The sequence below is a fragment of the Typopeltis vanoorti genome, chromosome 1 (genome assembly GCF_054136105.1).
Source record: "Typopeltis vanoorti isolate ZY-2024b chromosome 1, IOZ_Tvanoo_1.0, whole genome shotgun sequence".
Lineage (NCBI taxonomy): Eukaryota > Metazoa > Arthropoda > Arachnida > Uropygi > Thelyphonidae > Typopeltis > Typopeltis vanoorti.
In genome coordinates, this window is record NC_143549.1 from 140,242,689 (window position 1) to 140,267,009 (window position 24,321).

At 38.0% G+C, this 24,321-nt stretch overlaps 1 protein-coding gene across 1 annotated transcript in view; it reads right to left on the reverse strand.

Annotated features, from left to right (window-relative positions):
* Fdh (alcohol dehydrogenase class-3 Fdh) overlaps window positions 1-24,321 on the reverse strand; it is a 110,656-nt gene that overhangs the window by 76,692 nt on the left and 9,643 nt on the right. The window contains exon 3 of the mRNA XM_090394061.1: window positions 19,289-19,430. Within this exon, the coding sequence (XP_090250187.1) occupies window positions 19,289-19,430 (142 nt within the window). The remainder of the gene's footprint in view (window positions 1-19,288; window positions 19,431-24,321) is intronic.

A 24,321-nucleotide genomic window follows, 5' to 3' on the forward strand; every position in this document is an offset into this window, starting at 1 on the left:
ACCAACTTTTCCAAAATCTTCACCACCACCTCCTGAGATACTGTTGGTCGACAGTTGGATACATCAGTCTTTGCATCACCCTTGTGCAATGGAATTACCATACATTCTTTCTGCTCCTATGGAATCTTCCTGTTCTGAGACTCAAATTATATTAGCCTGGTCAAAGGAACAGCCAGTTCAGCTGAACACTCCTTTTGCAGCTGTGCTGATAACTCATCAGTTCCTATTGCAGTTTCTTATTCAGTTTGTGCAATAACTATAGTGTTTTCTCCTCATCCACAAGATTCATCACATGGTGAAGAGGTAGTGGTGATTAAAATGTTGCATATACCAGGTTAATAGCTTTTAGCAAAATGGCTGCTCATTAGTTCAACAATCACTTAATCAGTCACCTGCATACCATATGCATTCAATAGCATTATTATTTCAAATTCGTCTTTTTTTTACTTGCAGCATAATGACAGAATTGTTTTGGATTGTATATAACTTGTAGAGCCAGTTTCTTTTCATACTCAGACAGCTTTCCGTGGAACATTTGTGACTCTTCTGGCCTGTTACTTATAATTATAACTGACACCATCCTTATGCACATGATATTCCTTCCACATTGTCTGTTTCTTACGAATCTCTTTCTTAATTAGATTACACATCCATTTCATATACTCTATTCTCCTATACTCTATTCTTCAAACTCTAGGAACACATTCTGGTATCACATCATTTAAGTATTATTTAAAGACTCCCCACACACACTGTCAATATCCTTCCCATCCAATAGCTGATACATGGTACAGAACCCAGCATATCCCTCAGGTGGTCATAATTTCCTGCTTTGTAGTTCAGCATGTAATCTTTTCTGAATGAATTAAGTTACTAAGTTAGTGATCACTGTCACTAACTGGAGACAGAATAGTCACGTCTTTAACTGAAACCTCTTCTGATACTATAATCATATCTAATGCTCTTTGACCAAGAGTTTCTTCTGTCACATGAGAAAGTTGTCTCGCAACAGCTCAATAAATTCAGCTTCATTCATCTCATGCGATTTCATAGCTACCCAATCAATGTTTGGATAATTAAAGTCCCCCATTATGATTACTCTTTTCGTATCCATCGTTATCCATCTTTGGTGATGCATTTTTTTGCCACTAGCAACCAATTCACACAGGTCTGTAACAACACCTACTATATATTTAATCTTGTTAGACTCCACTTCACTTTCACATAAAAAACTGTTATTAGTATTGCAGTTATTGGTCTCAAACTCGTTATCCTCTCCTGTCTATCCTTTATAAAAATAGCGTACCCTGTACACTTGATACCAGTTAGTATATCTACTTCTGATAGCTAATGCCTACAATATGAAGTCCTAATATATTATTATTACTATTATGTGACAACACCTCCAGGGAGTGGAGTCCAAAGACTCATCGAGAGAGGGCACCTATTCCACATAGCTGTCTCCACCACTCAATCCACCAACTACAATTAACCACAGATACACCAATGTCATCTATAGCCCACTGCCACTGATATTTCCACAGACAATCACAAATATCCATGGCAGGATGTGAACCCATAGCCTTTTGGCTGGAGAGCGGATATGCTAACCACTCGGCCAACCAGGCTGGCATGTTAATCAAAGCAACAAGGCAACAATAATAAATTACCTACATGTTCTTTTGTATACACTTGTCTATGGTCTGCACAACACAGTTCGACAACTTGCAGATCACTGTTCTTATCTAGTTCCTTACTTATGCAGACATCATTACACATGCTTGATAGCTCCAAATCAGATGAACACAAAAATCATTCTCTCTCTCTCTCTCTCTCTCTTCATAATCATTTCCATGATAATAGCCATTCCATCATTAACACAGTTGCCTAACATTGTTACTCTTACACACAGATTCTCACAATTCCTCCCATCAGAATTCAGTTTCTCTGACTGTGTGTTAGGGCTTATATCAATTAATAATTTTTCAAAACTCATGATGCCAAACGAATTCAAGTGTAGGCCATCCCCTCTTATACAAATCCCATCTTCGCTCCACACATCCAAAAACTCTCATCCATTCCTTCTACACAGCCTATGCATTGAATTGTTTGCCATCATGGCCCTTATTAATATCTTATCTAAGTAATATACTAACAAGTTTTACTTTCTCACTCTTCACTCTCACTTCTTCCAACAACCTTTTCATGTCCTCTCTCATACTGAATTTATTGTTAGTTAAGTCATTAGTACCTACCAGAATTAGCTTGTTTGCTTTTCTTTTCTGTTTTTCAATCGCTTGCATTATATATTTAATTTTTGCTCCGGGAAAACTTGATGTTATAACCTGCTCATCGATGACATGTTTTATGATAGAGTAACCATACCAAATAACATCATTTTTTTATAATCAACTTTACTTTCCAGATTTTTGTTATCACACACTAACTTATCTGATTCCGTTCTGTGCTTTTCCCCCTCCCCATCCCACTGCTGAACTTTTTTATTCTCCCTGTGTTCCTCTAAACACTGCTCGACTTTCCATAGTTCTCTCGTTATCTGTCTAATAATCTCCTTTAACTTAACGATCTCAGGTTTTAAATTATTTTCAATATCCTCTTCCATATCGTCTTTAGTGGACAAAACTTTCTTGTTCACTATTTCACTGTTCTTGTTAGTGTTCTGTTCTTTCTGCATTTTCAGCACCATTTTGCAACTGTATTTAATATTACAATATCATAATAAAAATATGTTGTAAGACACTAAATACTCTAAAACAAAAAAATCTACTCTAATATACTATACAACACTAATTTTCTAAGGAAAAAACACAATAAAACATGAAAATCACCACAACTGTTAATTTTTAGGGAAAGACAATGTATACTGTTATATTAATTAAAAAACTTCAATACTTCCTATATTTCGGTAATGTTACATTACCATCTTCAGGGAACATAAAATTAATGATATGTGCATGCAGGCACTAACACTGAACTATTATTCCTGGAATCAGCCTCAGCTTTAAACAACTCCCCAAACCTCAACAAATTTGGATGCATGACTGCCCCAAACATGGGAAGCTTGCATTCTTAGAGCATCAGCCCAACAGCCAAGACTACTACTCAATTTAGCCCACTAAGTGGCACCTTTCAGGACTCTAGGACCAACTCCAGTTGTTGTCTTCAGTCATATTTGTTCAGTGTTAGTGCCTGCGTGGACATATCATTAATTTTATGTTCCCTGAATGTGGTAATGTAACATTACTCGAAATATAGGAAGTATTAATTAAAGTTTTTTAATTAATATAACAGTATATGTTATCTTTCCCTAAAAATTGAGTTATATATCGCCAACGTATAAGTTTATCTACAAGAATAAAAATCACCAATTTTACACAAACATGAAATTACAGCAACCACTCACAATATAACTTTGAACCCAAATCCAAAAAGATGATATCTAATTATTTAATGTAGATTATGAGAACAGACTGAAGGCTTGTTAACTGCATACATTGGAGGGGGTGGGGGGAGAAGAGGAACAGGGCATCCTTGGAAGTTAAGTTTGGATACAATTAAGAAAAGGTGAAAGGTACATGTCTTTTCACAAAGCAGTGAATGAGCTGGACAGTTTGCCAGTTCAAGCAATTAGTATATTAAGCGTGAATGAGTTTAACAGAAAGAATGATAGTCGGTGTGGATGATATTAGTATTTTTTATTCTAAATCTTCTATAGCAAACACTATGTTATAACAAACTATGACTGGTCTAAGTTTACTATAGCAATTGTGTACTGTAATACCACTAATCAAAGGCTGAAAGTCACAAATATGATAGTTCTGAATTAAATTAGAGAGGTGAATAAATGGCACATATGGCAGAATCTTATTAAAAATGAAGGTTAGAAAAGGGACTTGTTAATCTTCAAGGTGTGAGCCTGATCTGAGGTGTCAACAAATGGAAAGGAATAATAAATTTAGTTAAATCCTTTATCCAAGTGTGAGCAAACAAAGTTTGCCCTGAAAATATCTTCAGAACTGGGGTAAGGTAGTACAACACCAGGCAACTCGTAGCAAAGGTGGACCAAGCTAACATCACTCCTATCTCAGTATCTCCCATAATGCAAAACACATCTCCTTGCGGATATGTATAATGTTATGCATTAAGGGAAGGGCCACTACCCAGACTAGTTTTGACCTGTATTGAGGTCTCTTCAGTGGGAGCCAGGCCCAATAGTGGAGATACCAGGCAGAAGCAATGGTGAGGTCATCTTTACCTATAGGAGTTGCCAAAAGGTGTGCCACCTTTTTATTAAATTACTCTGGATTTAGAGAAAGACATTGAAAGTTTATTTTTCACTTGGTTAGACTATAATAAGTTTAGTTGAATCCTTTATCCAAGTGTGAGCAAACAAAGTTTGCACCTGAAAAGTGCAAACTACTTGTACAATAGTCTAACCAAGTGAAAAATAAACTTTCAACATCTTTCTCTAAATCCAGAGTAATTTAATAAAAAGTGGCACACCTTTTGGCAACTCCTATAGGTAAAAATGACCTCGCCATTGCTTCTGCATGGTATCTCCACTATTGGGTCTGGCTCCCACTGAAGAAACCTCAATAAAGGTCGAAACTAGTCTGGATAGTGGCCCTTCCCTTAATGCATAACATTATAAACTTTGCTACGAGTTGTTTGGTGTTGTACTACCTTACCCCAGTCCTGAAGATATTTTCAGGCGCAAACTTTGTTTTTGCTCACACTTGGATAAAGGATTAAACTAAATTTATTATAGTCTAACCAAGTGAAAACTAAACTTTCAAATGGAATGGAAGAGGATTAGAAGACTAGATAATAACTAAAATTATTTAATTATTACTTCCTATATTTCACCAAATTTAAATTGGCATCTTCAAGGATTAATACACTGGTATTAAACATGTGCACACAGTACATCTAAATACCTGGCAGAGGATCTATTGGAAAAAAAGCCACCTTACTCCACCGAAACAAATTTAAATTCGAGAGGCTTTTCCTTGAATCTGCTGCAGTTCTTACTAACTATCCTAACCTCAACAAATACGGTTGTATTAAACCTCTCATATAGGAAACCCTCATTGGCAGAGTCAGCCCAACAGCCAAGAACACCCAATGAAAGCCAATAAGTAGCATAATTATAGGACCTTAGGTCATCCTGTATCTCTCCTGTATCATCTTACTGAAGTGTGCCTGTGTGCATGTATTTAATACCAGCGTATTTAATCCCCAAAGAAGCTGATTTATCTTCAGCAAAATATGGAAAGTAATAATTAAATGTTTTTCGTTATTAATTAGTCTACATTGTCAACTTCCTTAAACAACATGATGCTGGAGAAGAATCAACATATAAGCCTAAACATCAAGAAAGATTAGTGAAATGGGTGTTTGGTGCCAGGATGGCTGGAAAAAGACAAGAGAGACCAATATCTAGATTGACATAATAATAATGCCTTAGAAGATCTCACAATATTGAAGAATTGATAAATATGTTTATATGTATATCTTGTCAATTTCCTTAAACAACATGATGTTGGAAAAGAATCAACATATAAGCCCAAACACCAGGAAAGATTAGTGAAATGATGTCTGATGCCAGGAAAAAGACTCTATATAATGTACATTTATACCATATAACATAAATAAATATTTATTTATTTGACTTTTTGCACAACATTATGTTCTGCTAATTGATTCTGATAACATTATCAAAATCAATCTTTCTCAGAACTCGCATATCTGTGGTCTCCAGTTTTTGATCAAGTGTTTTATTTCTAACCCACTCACTCTATAAGTTAAGACTGGTTTAAATACTGTCTTGTATACAGGTAATTTAGTGTTTTCACTAATTCCTTTCTTATTCCATATAAATTTATTCAGTGACTTTCTAGTATGCCAGCTTTACTATTTCTGTTGTCTATTTCATATTTAATTTGCAATCTTTAAAAATTCTGCTTAAATGACTAAAAGGTTAAGTTGTTCTATAGGTTCTCCATTCAGGATACAGTTGATGTTATCGATGTTTCTGCAATTCTCAATGTCTGTCTTTTTATGGCTAATTTTCATACCATATTTATTACAATGGTTATTCAATTTAGTCAGAGAATCTTGCAGACTTGTACTGGATTTATTTAGAAGTATAACATCACTTGCATAAAGTAAAGAGCTGAGATTAACACCTCCAATTTTGATATTGGATGTAATACCACTTTCATAACATGATCCATACAGATAATGAATAACAGTGGAGATAATGTGCACCCGTCTTGCACACCTGATTTAACATTAAACCATCTTCCTGTAACTCCTTTAATTCTAAAAGCTGACTTACAGCTCAAATAGGGACTATTTATTGCTCAATATAATGTACCATTTACACCATATAACTGTACTGTTTTGAACAGCTTTCCTCTTGGCACCCTGTCATATACCTTTTCCAGATCTGCAAAACTCAAATACAAATCCTTGTTATATTCCCAAGATTTCTCAACTATTTGCCTTGAAATGAATATATGATCTTGACAACCTCTATTTGGCCTGTGCCGAGCGTTTTACTTGTCAAAGAACAAGTAAAACTTGTTCTTTATCACCTTTATTCTCCGATTTCTTTTTACAGTACTTTCCTCCATTTCAAAACTTTTTCAATAGCTTCCAGAATATTTTGCCATCTTTCTTCTATTTATTTTCTATGTTCTTATTAAATTTTTCCCATGACTTGTTTAGCTAGTTTTACACAATACTTTGCTTTCTTACATTTTTCTCTGTATTCTCTAATAGCACAAGCTGATGTACTTACCAGGAACTTTTGATATGCTTTGTTTTTACTTTTCCTTGAAAAGAAAAAAAAAAGTATATTGAAACTAGACTACCCCTTTAACTTCCTGAGTCCATCACGAAGCTCTAATTTTTCTATCCTTACAGACAACCTCACGTGTCTCTCTGGCAGAATCAATGAATGTTTTCTTCAAGGTCTGCCAGTGAATCTCCAAGGTTTGGTTCTTGGGTTCAACTTTTTTACACACACACACACACACACGATTCCAATGAACACTGTTTAAAAGAAACACAACTTTCCACAAGAAATAAAATGTTCCAACTTCATCCTATCAGGAATCAAACATAGGGTTATAATAAACAAATAGCAGACATACCTTGTGCTGGAACTTGCTTTTTCCAAATCTGAGCTACCATTATTCCTTATCTTCTAGATTATCTTCTGGTAGTCATACACCATTTGAAAGAAAGAAAGAAATTCAGTGATCTCTGAATACATTCCTATAACCCTTTCTTCTGTCAAAATAGCTACTTATAACCACATGTTACCCAGCCATAACAAAACAATATTCACATTCTTCTTCTAGTTTATCTTCTGGTGGTTATAGACCAATTGAAAGAAATAACTACTTTCAGATAAATATATAAGTCTCCAAATACATTCCTATAACTCTTTCTCCCTTTGAATATTGCTCCCTGTAACCACATTACACTGGCCATATTTCTTCCTTCTCTCTGCTCTTCCATCTCTTTTTTTTTCTTTTCTCTGTACACGTACATGCCAGCTTCAAACTGACATTGCTTGAAAGTGCAAAGTACTTGAACTATGTATATTTTCAAGTACACCTGCTTATCTTTGTCCCCATTATGAAAGGGTGTTGAAGTTAGCAATACATTATAACAAATTAAAGTTACAATTCATTTTAATAACATTTTACAAATTGAAGTGCATAATTGAAGTGCATAACAATAACTCCTTAATTCTTTGTGGAGACAAAGATAAATGAAGTTAATTATAACACTGAATAAAATTCTCGTGACAGCATTAAAATAAACTATTACAGTAAATGGAAGGGGGGAGAAGAAATATACATTTAACATAAACCCCATTTCTTTCCAATTCTTTTATTAAGATTGCTTAATACATAAGTCACCTAATAAAATAAATAAATAAAATAAATTTTTTAAATGAGCAAAATTCAGATACTCCACAACATACCATACATGATATTTCTGGATTTTGCAGACATTCAAGAGGTTGAAATCTGAAATTTGTATTTAAGATGCAATGAATAGATTTAGATAACCAGTTAACAGTCTGGTTTGGCTAGCTGACAGATCTGATCCTTTGATTTGTTATGGGAAGCAGTATCAAGGAAAAGGAAGATAATGCAATGGGATCCTGCAAGGTATAAAAATCCTCTCACTAACTTAAATGACTATTATATCTCCTCTCTTCCTCCTATCCACCAAACTCTGCAATCCACATCTCTTCAACCTCTCTCCACATCCAGCATTCCAAAGTCCTGATATTGTCTTAGTCACTTGCCTCTGGACCCTCTCCAATGTCTCCACATCACACTGCATGCCAGGTGACCAGATCTGAACACAATAGTTCAAGTGTGATCTGACCAATGCCTTATACAGTGGCATAACCACTTCCTTATCCTTGCATGTTAGAGTACTTATCATAGCAGCACTATGATGTGCAACCTTTGCAACACTAGCAATAGGCCCTCTAAACTTCAGTCTACTGTCAACCATCACTCCCAAATCTCTAATCTTATCCACTTCCTGCAGTATGGCACCATCGATATAGTACACAGCCTTATATTTCTACACTCCAAAATGCAACACCTTGCACTTATTGATATTAAAACTACAACCCACTCTTTTGTATAAGTAAGACGTCTATTCAAATCTTCCTGAAGGGATTCAGCATCAGCAGTGCTACTTATAATTCTTCCCAACTTTGCATCATCAGCAAATAACTGAAGATCCCCGGTCAGTCCGCATGCTATATCATTTACAAACAAGTTAAACAAGCAGGGGCCCAAGAACAGACCTCTGGGGTATGTCACTGGTTACCCTTCTTCTTTGAGACACTGCTCCATCATACACAACCTGCTGGTATCGTTCGAGAGCCAATCTCTGATCCATCTAACCAATATACTGTCTATTCCCATCCTCTGCAGCTTGTATACCAACTTAACATGTGGTAATCTATCAAAAACTTTTGCGAAGTCTAAGAATATCACTGTATATGATTCTTCTTTGTTTAACACACACTCTTCACCTTATCATAAAATGCAAGTAAATTACTGAAACAGGACCTACCCTTTACAAATCCTGCTGACCTTCATAAAGAATGCCATGTCCATCAACCCAATTCTGTATTCTATTCCTTACCAATCTTTCCAACACCTTGACCACAGCTGCAGTTATACAGACTGGCCTATAGTTGGAGACTTCAGTCTTAGAACCATGCTTGCAGAGTGGTACTGTTTTGCCCTCTTTCCAAAACAGCAAGGAAACTTAGCCACTGCAAGACTTTCATTAAATAACCAGGTCAAGGGCATAACCAACTGTGGTGCACATTCCTTAAGCATATGTGGTGATATGTCATCCATTCTTACAGCCTTATTCGCATCTAACCCAACCAACATCTGATACACCTCTGTTTCTTTCACTTCCAATTCTCTTAATGCTTACCTCTCTTCTATATATTGTACCGGATCATTTATACCGGTATGATATATGCTGATAAAGTGCTCATTCAGCAATTCCACTATATCCTTTGCAGCTGTTAGTCTGCTGCCATGACTATCCACCAATGTTAGTCTGCCATAATTATTCTTCTTCTTGCTTGCCATGTAACGGAAAAATTCCCTTGAGTTAGCCTTGGCCTAACCAGCCAATCTCCTCTCATACTGCACCTTTTCTTTCCTTACCATGCTCATCACCTTTCTAGCCTGTACTTTATACTCTTCATGGATCTGATCACCACCAACTGTCTTGCACCTCCTCCATAACATTTTCTTTTCTAGCATAGTTGCTTGATTTTGCTGTTCATCCATTTCACTAACAACACTATTTACTTGCTTAACCCTCGGTATGCAGTCATAACATTGCCTTATGAATTTCCATGCATTGTCAACATCCTTTCTGCTCAGCTCATCTACCCAACGTAGATGTGCTAACTGGCTACAGAGTTACCCACAATCACCTGCTTTATACTTCCACATGTATCCATGTTTGGCAGTGACCTTTTCCTGTTTCATCACTTCCCAAACAAGTACCTCATGATCACTCTCACCAGCTGGTGGCAGTGTCAACACCTCATTAACAACAACATCTTGTGAAGTTATCCCCAAATCCAAAGCATTAAAGCCTCTAGTTGCTTCAATCATGTGCTGCTTAAGATACTTATCTCTCAGAAATTCCACAAACTCGCTCTCCTTATTCCCATACACTATCTCCTTCTTTCAGTCGATATTCCTGTAATTAAAGTCTCCCATCAGGATCACCTTCTTTTTACATCTAATTAATTTAGCCCAATTAATTTGCCTAAACATTTCACAATCAGGTCTCTGTATTCCCTGGCCTATAACAGCATCCTATCAGATAACCTGTTTATTTCAACTTTGCACCTCACAGCTTCAAAATCTGTGTAGGCACCATCAACTTCCACACTCTGCACACACAATTCCTCTGAAATCATTAACAGCACTCCCCCCCTCCTCTTTTCACATCTCTATCCTTCCAGAAAATTATATATCCTTCTAATTCTATTCCCGACATCGCATCCTCTTCGGACAACCAAGTTTCACTTATTCCAATTACTTTTGCACATACCATCTCAATAAATGCCACAAACTCAGCTCTCCTGTTTGGAATGCTCCTTACATTTGTGTATAAATATAACAATTGCTGTGTGTTTGCGGCCATTCAACAAACACCAACATTCTCTATTCTAGCTGCTATATTACACCTCTCTCTTCAATTTGACCACACCCGTTTCCCTGATTCTGACTGTGATTTCCATTCTTACCTGTCTCATCCTCACCTTTATGCATTCATCACCTTGTACTGCTGCAACCACATCTTCAACCTCACATCCATCTTCCTCCTGCTGTACAATCGGTTGATTTGCACTATCAAATAGTGCAAATCAGAGCGACTCTGATCATTTGCTACATTAACCTCTTCACTCTGTGCCTTCTCAGAAAACAATAGCTTTTCTAAATGCCCAACACCAAACCCATTCATAGGTAATCCATCAGCTTTATACCATTTGAACTTCCCTTCAAATTCACTCCACAGATTTACAAATTGAACCCCTTTTGTCTCACACAACTCAGCCATCTTACTATTCATTATCTCTGCTCTCCTTCTCAATTCACTGTTATTATATCTGGGAAACATGCCTATGACTTTCCCAACAACCCTATTCTTCTTTACCTGCTGCAACAACTTCAAGTTTCTATCAACATTCTTCTTCGCCCCAACTAAGTCATTTGTGCCCACAACTACTACTAATTCAGACGCCCAGTATTACCTATTCTGCAACACTTCAGTTATTTGCTTTATTGTTCCACCAGGAAAGCATGTTTTGTACATGCTTTCCTGGTGGAACAATAAAGCAAATAACTGAAGTTCACACCTCTAATGATTGAGTCCCCCATGCACTGATATACGACTATCCTTTGATTCTTTCTTTATAACATTAACTTCCTCCTCCTCCTTATTATCAGCCAATCTCTCTTTCAGCTGTTTAATATTCTCTTCTAGATGTTTATTTCGCTTTTCATTAACTCCTGCTGAAGCTCTTCTACTACGTCCCAACGTTTGCTCCCATTTCTAATCGCTCTAATCTATCCAGACATTTTTTAACATACCTTAACACTTTCCTTCTTCTCACTTATCCAAACAGTCCACAGATCTTTCACATTTTTTGGTGCATACATATATACAGGGGGTCCTCGAGTTACGTCAGAGATCCGTTCCTATGGGCCGACGTAAGGCGATTTTTGATGCAAGTCAGAATTACTATAGCCTCAGTTACTTACCTAACCTAAAATACCCTAAAGTCATATATGTATATCAAGAAACAGAACTAGGCCATAGGAAAATGAAAGGGAGAACATAATTACTGTATAGTACAGAAAAATGACAAAAATGAAACTGTAACAAAAAAACAAACATAAAAATGAGAACAATGCCCAAAATGACAAATGAAACTGTACATTCTGTACAGGTGATTAAAAAAAAAAATGAAAACAATTCTTTACCTTTTATCCTGTGGTTGAAGAGACAGTTGAGGTACCAGCACCTGCTGCAGGCCTCTCTACCTTCGTTAAAAAAACGTTCCAGGCTAGTCTGGAATGATACCATCCTCGTATATCTCCCTATAACAATGCAGGCAATCCATAACCCCTCGGAAGACCTTTGTGTACCTAGCAGTGTTGGGATCCTCAGCCTCAAACTTGGCCAGCCCATCCTCAATGAGGGCAAAACCTTTTACAAAGCCCTTGGTGGGGAATCTCCTGGGTTCAGGGGTTGAAACCGTTTCCTCCTCCTCAATTAGCTGCTTCTCTAACTGAATGAGGTCTTCTGCTGACAATTCCTCCTCATGAGATGCCAGAAGCTCTGCGACATCTTCGGCCTCCACTTCCAAATTCAACTGCTTCCTTAGGGCAACAACCTTCTCTGTGACAGCCTCAACTGTCTCCTCATAGCCATGGAAATCATTCACAAACTGGGGACACAGTTTTTTCCACACACCGTTCAAATTTGTCTGCTTCACATCATCCCAGGCATGTTCAATGTTTTTGTATGCCATTATAAACACTATACGATTTCCAAAAGTCTTTGAGGGTTAAGTTCCTGTCTTTTTCAGTTGCCCTGAAAGCCATAGCAAATGTCCTGTGGAGGTAGTAGGCCTTAAAGGAAGCAATAACACCCTGGTCCATAGGCTGCAAAAGGGCTGTGGTGTTTGGTGGAAGGTAAACCACCTTAACGTTAGGGTGAAAGTCATCCAAATGGGCAGGGTGACCAGGGGGTCCAAGAGATTGGTGAGAAGTAGGATAATACAGAAGTAGGGTGACCAAGGGTCCTACCCTTTAAGGCATTGTTAAATGCCTTAAAGGGCAGGACCCTTGGCTGTACAGTACCTCTGTACAGTTTCTCCCTTTTTTGCACTTTTTAATAATGTCTAATTTCACTTCTAATGTAATGGCTTTCCTTTTCTTCGACACACTGCCATCGGAAATGTCTGCCTTACATTTGGGAGCCATATTGAAGGGTACAAAGTCACAAAAAAACACAAAAGTGAGAGAGCAGATGTAAATAAAGCACGTGGTACCCAAAGAGTGTATGCTGGGACCCAAGTGACGCCACCTCTCCCAAACAAACGGCACATAACAGTGTATTCTTCTACCACGTTCACAAACAAGTTCGCCAGCGACGTTTGAATTTTATGTCGTGCTGCTTCAAGTCTGAATTAAATTATTTATGGGATTACCGCTGTAAAGTTGAAATGACGTATGTCAAGGACCCCCTGTATAGCAGTTTTCGCAATGCATCCACTGCGAAAAATCCAAGGCAAAGCCAGACTTTCATACAGAAATCTTCCGTGCCGCTGACTTACATTTCTTTATGGACGCCATCTTTAGAAGCTGAAGTGGAGACAAACAAGTAGCAAAACACCATATAAACAACAAAAAATTTCAACAACACCACTGAAGGACACTTGTATCCAAACTGAAAAGAATGCAGCACAATTAGCGACGAAAAGCACACTCCCATATCAACTTCCATAGTAATTGATATGGGAATGTGCTTTTTGTGTAATTGATATGGGACAGGGATCGTACATGCATGGTAGCATAGATTGACTCATTAGCTAGCTGTTGACCATCTTACTTTCGTTCCATTATCATTTGTCATCTTCTACAAAAATTTATTATTATTATTAACATCTGACCTCCATGGAGTCAGACTCATTGTGGGAGGTACACACTATCACACAATGCTCATCCAACCATGCCTCAAACCGATTCAATGTGTTTATATTCACAACATACTCAGGCAGTGCATTCCACTCACCAGCTCCTTACTCGTCTGCTCACACCCTCCTTATATAGTTTACAGTGATGGCCTCTTATTCTACTTCTCTCTCCCATTCTATTAAAAATCTCTTCCATGTCAACCTGATAACCCCTGACTAGCTTATATGTCTCAATCATATCCTCCCTTCCTATTCACAAGGCTTTGCAATTTATATTAATTTATAAATAGATCTCAAATCTATTTATAAATGTACTCCATATTCCAAAGACACTGACCACCTTTATGAATCTTCTCTGGACCCTTTCTAATATATCCTCATCACCATGAAAACCTGGTGACCAACTTTGTGCACAATAATCCATATAAGGCTTGATCAAGGTCTTATACAATGGCATTATAACCTTATTTCTGCATGTCAGGGTTCTCCACATCATTGCCATTATCTGATGTGGCATCACAACTTGTGTAATGTGGTCCCTGAATTTCAGGTCCTTTTCCACTACCACTCCCAGATCTCTCATCTCCTCTACCTCCTTTAAAGTTTCCCAAACAAGTGTGTACTTTGCATCCCATTGTTGCTTACCTAATTTCAAAACCTTACTTTGCAACACTGAACTGATAGTTCCACTTACCTGCCCATTCTTGCAATCTGTTCAAGTCCCCTGTAAGGCCATAACATCTGCTTGACTCTGCATTGCTCTTCCTAATTTTGCATTATCTGCAAACAGCTGCATATCACTAGTTATACCCATACCAATATCATTAATATACAAATTGAACAACAATGGTCCCAAAACTGACCCTAGTGAATCGTAGCCAATCCCATCCGTTTCAATTTATTTAACAGCATGTCGTGTGGAAGTCAATCAAAAGCTTTTGCAAAATCTAAGTATACCAACTGTATATGCATATATCCCTAGTCCAAGGCATTTGTCACCTTGTTATAGTACATAAGTAAGTTAGTAAAATATGATCTCCCTTTAACAAACCCATGCTGATAACCACAGAGAATACTGCTGTTATTCATCAACCCATTTCTGTATCCTACTTCTCACCAATCTCTTCAGTACCATCACAACTCCAGATATACAGATTTGCCTATAATTTGAAGCTACAGCCTTATCGCTACCTTTATGCAGTGTGACAATTTTACCTTCCTTCCACTCCCATGGAACCTGTGCTGCTGTAAGGCTCTTATTAAACAGGCATGCCAATGCCAATTCTCTGGAACATTGCCTTAAGATGTGTGGTGATATGTCATCAAATTCTATCACCTTATTGACATCAAGGTTATTTATTTCCTCAAATACCTCCTGCTCAGTCACAATTAAGACATCCTCTCCTATGTCCTCTATACTTAAGTTTCTCATGATTCCCCTGCCATAATTAAAATCACCCACAATAATTACCCTGATCAGAATGAAACACTTATAAATTGATCACTGAATACCTCAACAATGTTTTCTGCAGCAGTTACCATTCTACCATTTTCATCATCTTATCGTGATCATTCTTCATTCTACTTGTCACATATCTAAAAAAAACTCTCTAGGGATTTTCTTTGCTTGATTTGCCAATTTCTGCCCAAACTATGCTTTTGTTTTCCTTACTAATTGAGTCACCCTCCTGGCTTGTTCTTTATACATGTAACTGATTATTACCATTATTCATCTTGTAGTAGGTACAATGTCTTCTTACAGATTTTATGCTTAAGTCTCTCATTCATCCATTTTACACCTGCCTTATTCAGACTTTTGACCTTTGGAATACATTCACGTATTGATGCTGTTATGTATTTCTTTGTCAGTTCCCAAGCAGCATTTATTTCCTTACCACTCAGCTCCTCATTACACACTAGAGCTCTCCAAGCTATCTTCTAAGCTTGCCATAATTTCCAGCCTTGTACTTACACATATATCCTTTCCTCACTGAAGTCTGCACATGGATAGCCACAACCCAGGTAATCACTTCATGATCACTCTCATCAACTGGAGGAAAGTGCAAAACCTCACTCAAAAGTCTGGTTGGCCAAGTGGTTAGCATATCCACTCTCCAGCCAAAAGGCTGCAACTTTTCAAATCCTGTAATGGGCATGGATGTGTGTGATTATCTGTGAACTGCAGTTCGCTATAGTTGGTGGATTGAGTGGTGGAGATGGAGAGTTGTACAGTAGGTGCCCTCCTTCGATGAGTCTTTGGACTCCTTGGAGGTGTCATGTAATAATAATAAAACAACTCGAGAAATTCATTTTCTTTATTCCCAAATGCTATCACTTCATTCCAATCTATACTGCCATAATTAAAATCACCCACAATAATTACCCTTCCTTTGTTCACTAATCCAAGTTTTTTTTATACATTTCTTCACCTAACGTCACCTAATGAGCGCTATAATAAAAATTCCGACAGTTGCGAGGTTCGTGGTGTGATATAGTTTTTGTTGGTGGAAAACAATAATGCTGCAGAAATTCACACCAGTGACTGTGGAAGGTTTACGGGCCAAACGTAATGAGTGACAGTAAGGTTAGACAATGGGGTTATTTCTATCAAATCATCTGTCACCATGCTTGGCCAACCACTGCACTCTTCACCATGAACACTGTTATGTCCTTCTTTAAACAAATACACCATTGCCTAACCTAACTGTCACTCATTATGTTAGGCCCATAAATCTTATACAGTCGTCAATGAATTTCTGCAGCACTACTGTTTTAATACAACAAAAACCGTATCACACCACAAACCTCACAACTGATGGGATTTTTTTTATCATAGCACTTATAAATTATTCATAGAAGACAAAAAATAATAATGGAACAAAAGTAAAAAGGTCAATTAACAGCTAGCTATGAGGCAATCTATACTAGCATGCATGCACAACCCTCTCCCATGTTATATTTTAATATTTAGTTGTATGTTCTTTATTCTCGACGGCTGCTCCTTTTGTTATACTACATACATCCACTATTCTACTTTGCCTTTGTATCTTCTTTTACTTAATTATCATTAATGCTCAGCTGCCTAAAGCTATGAACTGCTGCCATATATTTATTTCTCTTATCTCACAAGCCCTATAGTCTAACAAATTTATTTGTTTAATGATTGTGCCAGTTAGACTATATGTTGAGTGCAAGAGTATAAGAATTTAACCCAAAGACAAAACAGATGTCTTACTTTAACCTAGCCATGGCTTAATTGTTAACCATAATAACCTGTACCATATGCAGGTTCAATTTTTTGGGGGTATAGTGCATTGATATAAATCAGTCCAGTATGTTGTTTACAAACCATTTAATTAAGACCAAGGGAATTACGTACAGTGCAATACATTATATACACAAAGTCATTACAGCATTCAACCTACTCTCAGTTCTTTCTACTTTAAGCTTAATTCTACTCTAACTTACAATTCAGCATGACACTGCTTGAATATAGGACTTACTTATGATAAGCCTAATTCACTTTTTAACATACAATATTTCATAAGCATAGACATATATTATTCATATTTCGACTACTCACAATATTTGTTCAGCAAACAGTCTCTCGCAACAAATTTTTGTACACATGTAAGTCTTCCTCTTTATCCTTCTTTCCGTTTATCAGCATGTTCGCCCAGATAGACAACTAGGAGTTCACGACACTTCCTAGACACACTAGTCACCTGCCAACCTGATGGAACCTTGGTTTTCTCTGTTGTTTATAGAAAACCCGCCCATACAGGCAGATACATTCACCAACAATCCTCCCCCCCCCCACTCACAACAATATGGAGTTATTAAGACACTATACAACAGGGCTAAATTAATCTGTTCAAATGACAATACCCTAACCACTGAACTAAATCACATCCTCAACACTTTCTCAACCATTGGCTACCTTCCCCCAAAAAAAAAAATATTGAAACCAGTAAACCACAACCCATCCCCCCCCCCTTCACAATAAGGATTACTCTAAATCCATCACCAATCCCTACATCCAAGGCACCTCGGAAACGATTACCAAAATCATAAGAAAACATGACTTGACCTCTTGTTATAGACCATATAGAAAATTGGCATCCCTTATCTGCTCCACTAAAGACCAACCATAGACCTACCTGGTGTATACCAGGTCCCTTACAGCTGTAAGCTGTCCTACTTTTGCCAAACAGGCAGGACAGCAAATATCAGAATATCAGAAAAATGGATATAGTCCTCAGAACACAAGGACTACATCCGTTTTTCACCAGCATAGCCACTCTGGTCTTGCAGACCATGCTCTGGATACACACCACAGAATACGGTGGAAGAAAGCTACAATAATACATTCAAGTTTGAAAGACTTTTCATGGAATCAGCCTCAGCCCTAAGAAACATGCCAAACCTCAACAAATTTGGTTGCATGAGACTGCCCCAAATTTGGGAGACATACATCACAAGACCTTCAGCTCAACGGCCAAGAATACCTACATAGCCTGCTAGGGGGCACCATCAGGACTTTTAGAAGAAACAATAGCTTCGTGCTTCGTCCTCATTTACTGTATGTAGTGCCTGCGTGCACGTATCTTTATTGTAAGTTCCTTTGAAAATGGCAATGTGACGTTGCCGAAATATTGGAAATATATATTAAAGTTTAATTTAATTTATATTCTATTGTACGTTGTGAATCCTTAAGTCAATTATTAATAATAATTAGATCTTAAAATGACTGTCTCCTAGATTTTTGGTAAATTTATATAGTCATATTTGTTGAGGTTTGGAGTATGTTTTAAAGCTGCTGTTGATTCCAAAAACAATCTCTCTCTCTCTCTCTCTCTCTTACTCATGACTTCTGTGTAGCACTTTTGTTCTCTTCCATTTCATCCTGTATGAAGAGGTATCCAAGCCTTTCCATACAATCCAAGGTTTATGTCATTCTCACATATGAAAGGCTACTACCCTACAATACATGCAGTGAGTAGATTAAGAATCAGATTATCTGGAAATCCTGCCCAAGAAATCAAACATAGAACTTCTTACAAGTCAACACCTTCAACCTAAAATCAGAAAAGTAGCAGCCTCACAGCATGGGGACACAAATTACATGGTAATGTTTAGATGGTGGACAATTTTCATCTTCCCAATGTGAGGCTGCCACACACACACACACACACACACACACACACACACACACACACACACTACTTATTTGGAGATCTAAGGCTGACTTGTAAAAAGTTCTATGTTTGGTCTTTAATGCAGAATTACCAATTATCTAAATTTTGTTGGCATGTTTAGCCAAATGGATACTAGTATCCACTTGGCCAACCAGGTGTGAGCAATTCAGAAATTATTTTAATTTTCTGTTAAATATTTGCAAAAATAACTTCAAAGTAAAATTTAGCTGATATATTTGTTTTGCTCATTTCATTAATTTAATTTTAAATTTACTACCTGGCTGCACTGTTGTTACATCAGGTCCTATGCTTTCTACAATTCCTGCACCTTCATGACCCAAAATACATGGAAAATTACCTTCTGGATCCAAACCATCTAAAGTATATGCATCAGTATGACAAACTCCTGTTGCAAGAATCTACAAATATTTAAAATACACATATTAAAAAATTACTAATCAAGAAATACCTGAACACTTCATTCATTGAAGTGCTCTCGCATTAAGGTAGTCATAACTTCATGACAGATTAATTTAAAAATTAACTCATGAATCCTAGGTTATATAACATGTATAATTAAAAATTTCCTAAATAATTGAACTTGATGTTTTTTTCTGTCATTCAGTTGATTGTTGCCTAGATCTAATAACCAAGTTATTACCCCTACTTTATTACTCATCATGCTTTGATCATAGCCATGTTAACTAGCTAAAAGCTTACACATTAATCATAAACAGCAAGTGATTTATATATACACCCTCTGTCCAAAAAGAAACCAAACTTTTCGAAAATAAACTAGTGGCGCCACCTGTTGTATCTTTTTGTTGTCGAAAGCGGCAACCTTCAATAGTGTTGTGTCAACTGTTTACAACATTTGTTTCATTAGAAGCCAAGTTATACTGCCAAGAGTGACAGTGTGTTTTGACAAACGGTTGGAAAATGAGTTTCAAACAGAGCTGCGATTGACTTTTGTGTTAAACTTGGTAAATGTTTTACCGAAATGCATCAAATGCTTCAAAAAGCATACGGTAATGAATGCTTATCCCATACTCAAGTTTACGAGTGGTTTAAGCGATTGACTTTTGTGTTAAACTTGGTAAATGTTTTACCGAAATGCATCAAATGCTTCAAAAAGCCAGGTCATCCAAAAACTGAACTGAGCAAAGTTAACATCCACAAAGTGCATGATTTCATCAAAGAAAACCTGAAATCGTCCATAAGATAGATTGAAAATGAATTGGGGATTCCAAAATCAATTGTGCACAACATTTTGACCAAGAGTTTGGGTTTTCGTAAATTGAATTCGCAATTTGTTCCCCACAAGCTGACCGATGACCAAAAAATGTATCGAATTAAACACTGCAAGGACTCAAACTTCCTTGAAACAATCGTTACTGGTGACGAAACATGGTGTTTTGAGTATGAGCCTGAAACAAAGCGCCAGAGTGCTGAATGGAGACCACCAGAAGAGGGGCATCAAAAATAAAGTCGCTTGGAGAAGTCAAAAGTAAAGACAATGCTGAATTGTTTCCACAATTCCACGGGCATTATCCACAAAGAATTCGTTCAGTGTGGCCAAACGGTCAATGCTTTCTCTCCCCCGCCCCCTCCCTCACAGTAACTTATTTCCCTGAGAATGTGCAAAGCAATTGGCAGCTGCTCTTGATTAAGCTGTTTAATTTAACCACATTTAGTGTAAGCTGCATAAAGGAAGCTCCAAAGCAGAGGTGACAATTATAGGCCAATAGATAATCACTATCTCTGGAGTTGCTAGTGGTTAATGTAGTAGAAGCTGGCAAAAGGCAGAATTCAAGATTGGGGAACAAAAATATGATACTCTATGGGGTGGGAGGGAACATGATTTTATGTAGGGTAGGTCATGCCTTGATTTCTTTTCATAAGAAAGTGATGCTTGAGCTGGATAAAAGAAATGGCTACATAGTGATACTGCTAGACTTTGTAAAGGAATTCCGTTAACAGGACACTATCAAACTTTGTTAAATAAGGAGGGCCATAATTGCCAATGACTTCATGCGTGGGTTATGCATGGAGAGTGGTGTGGAATTTGTGGATGTGTGGAATGAGTTCGATGGGCGAAAGGACTTATATAAGATGGATGGATTGCATTTGAATGGAGTTGGTGTACGGAGACTTGAAAGAGTGTTGATGAATGATGTGGAAGTGGATGTACAGACTCAGGGAAACTAGATTTATTAAGAGGGGGGGGAGTAGATATGCTGACTTTAGGGGGGCAGTTAAGTGTATGAATGAGTATATTATGCCCGAGCGAGTACGACGGACAACAAATCAGAATGGGATAGTTAGTATAAGGCATCAAAGTAAGGATGGGACAAATGGGCTTCTGCGATTCATGTACACTAATGCCAGGAGTATTAGGAACAAGAAGGAAGAGTTTTTGGCCATGGTTGGCACTTCCAGGCCAGAGGTTGTCGGTATTAGTGAAACATGGCTGACAGAAGATGATAAAGCTAGTGGGATTGAATGCGACGGGTATAGCGTGTTCAGGAGTGACAGGGTGAATAAAAAGGGGGGAGGAGTGTTATTGATGATAGCTGATGATCTTCAGCCAAGGAGTATAGAAGTTGAACTGCATGATGGGGAAAAAAGCACATTTGAGGCTGTTTGGTTTGAGATACAATCCAGCAGAACAAAATATACAATTGGGTGCTGCTATAGACCGGGTGATGGAGTGGATGGTGGGGATAGTATGCATAAGCAAATAGAAGAAATGAGTGGAAGGAGGGTAATTATTATGGGTGATTTCAATTATGGTAACATTGACTGGAAAGAGGAGAGGGCACATGGGAGGAAGGAATTGGATTTTATGCGGTTATTAAGGGACAACTATCTACGGCAACATGTATTGGAAAATACCAGGGGACAGAGAGTGCTGGACCTAGTAATTGAAACCGAGAATGTGGCTGTAATGAACATGACCATGTTGCCACCAATTGGTGAGAGTGACCATAAAGTCATGACTTGGGAGGTGGCTAAAGGAGTTGAATTTACAATTAAGACAGGGTACATGTGGAATTACCGGGCTGGTAAGTATGACAAGCTTAGGTGTGTGCTTGGCTCAATGCCATGGCATGTAAAACTGCAAGGGTTGGATGTTGATAGTGCATGGGAGGTGGTTAAGAACTGTTTGCAGGAGGCAATGGTTGACTGTATACCAAGAGTCCGAATAATAAATCAATTAGGGGTTAAATGGATGAATAACACTATTAAGCTTGAGCTGCAAAAAAAGAAACAATTGTGGAGGAAATTTAAGGAGAAGGGTGACCATCAGGCGCAGGAACAGTATAAAGCTCAGGCCAGGATGGTAACAAGGGTGGTAAGAAAAGCAAAAGCAGATTATGAAAGGAAATTAGCCACGCAGGCTAAAGAGAATCCCAAACAGTTTTTTCAATATGTTGCAAGTAAAAGGAAAAATGCTCATGGTAGAATGATCTTAAAAAATGCTGAGGGTAGGGAGGTAACCGAATCAGTCGATATTGTGGAATTACTGAGCGAGCACTTTGCAAGAGTATATCATCCAGGTGGTGACTTTGCAGGAATGGAAGAACCAACAGCTTATACTGGAATTGTGATGAATGAAGTAGAGGTAACTAGTCTATTACAGAACCTCAATGTCAATACATCTGTGGGACTGGATGGTATACCAGCTCGTGTCGTACGTGAAGCGGCCAAAGAATTGTCAGTGCCCTTGACCATTTTGTTTAATTTGAGCCTCAGTCCCAAGGGGGTGGAAAGAGGGGAAAATAGTTCCACTGCACAAAGGTGGTTCCAAGGCTGCTGTTGAAAATTACCGGCCAATCAGCATAACAGGAATCATTATCAAGGTCTTAGAGAAAATAGTCAAGAGGAAAATACAAGATTGGATAGAAGAAAATGGGATACTGTATCGGGGACAGCATGGTTTTGTGAAGGGTAGGTCATGCCTCAGTAACTTGCTCACGTATTATAACACAGTGAACGGCTGAACTGGATAAGGGTAATGGGTTTACGGTGATTCTACTGGACCTTGCCAAGGCCTTTGACAGGATACCACATGGAATTCTAATCAGTAAATTGGGGCATATGGGGATGGACATAGGGTTGGTGAGATGGATAGGAGGGTGGTTGACGGAGAGATATCAGAGAGTGGTTTACTCAGGAGTAGAGTCCACAAGACGACCTGTGACTAATGGTGTGCCACAAGGATCTGTTCTTGGACCACTGCTGTTTAATTTGTTCATAAATGATATAGGAAAGGATCTGAGAGGAACAGTTCATTTGTTTGCGGATGATGCGAAGTTGGGTAGGGCAATAGTGAATGCAGATGACGTCAAAATTTTGCAGGATGATTTGGATAGATTGGAGGTCTGGGCTAAGGAGAATGGATGTCAGTTTAATGTGGCAAAATGTAAGGTTATGCATTTTGAGGTGAAAAGATTGGCGGCAGTTTACTGCATTGTGGAACCGTGCTCCAGGAAATTGATGAGGCACGAGATTTAGGAGTGTTGGTAGATAAGGAATTGAAATTTAGGGGACACATTGCAAAAGTGGCCAAATCAGCTCATCAAATCACTTGGTTGCTGAAGAATACATTGACAAGCAGAGACAAGCAGGTTATTGTTCCTCTGTATCGAGCCTTGATAAGACCCCATCTAGACTACTGTGCTCAGATTTGGTCACCTAGGTTTCTTCTTGATGGGGAGGAGGTGGAGAGGATCCGGAGGCGAGTGACCAAGATGATAGCAGGTCTGTGGAATGAACCGTATGAGAACAGGTTGAGGATTTGTGGGTTGCAAAAATTGGTTGATAGGCGGGGGAGGGGAGATATGATTGAGACATTCAAATTACTGAAGGGTTTCTATAAAATTAATTCAGAAGATATTTTTGAGAACAGGGCTGGTTGTGGGAGGACTAGGGGACATCCATGGAAACTGGGCAAAAGTGTGGTTAGTAAAGGTGTTAGAGCTGGGTTCTTTACTTTTAGAGTAGTGAATGAGTGGAATGCGCTCCCTGAGTCTGTGGTGGATGCTGTGACAGTGAATGAGTTTAAGGCGAGGTATGATAGATACTGTATGAATGTCAAATAGTCGTAATGAATATGATTTGGGGCCTCCCTCGATGAGTCTAATGACTCCCTAGAGTTGTCCGTAATAATAGTAATAGTAATAATAAATTGGAGCAAATGCAAATGGATATAAAACTGGTGATCTTGATAACAGGATGGCTGATGGACATCAGAAATATTCAGTGAAAATGAATCCAGTAGGTAGGTAAGTGACTAATAGTATACTG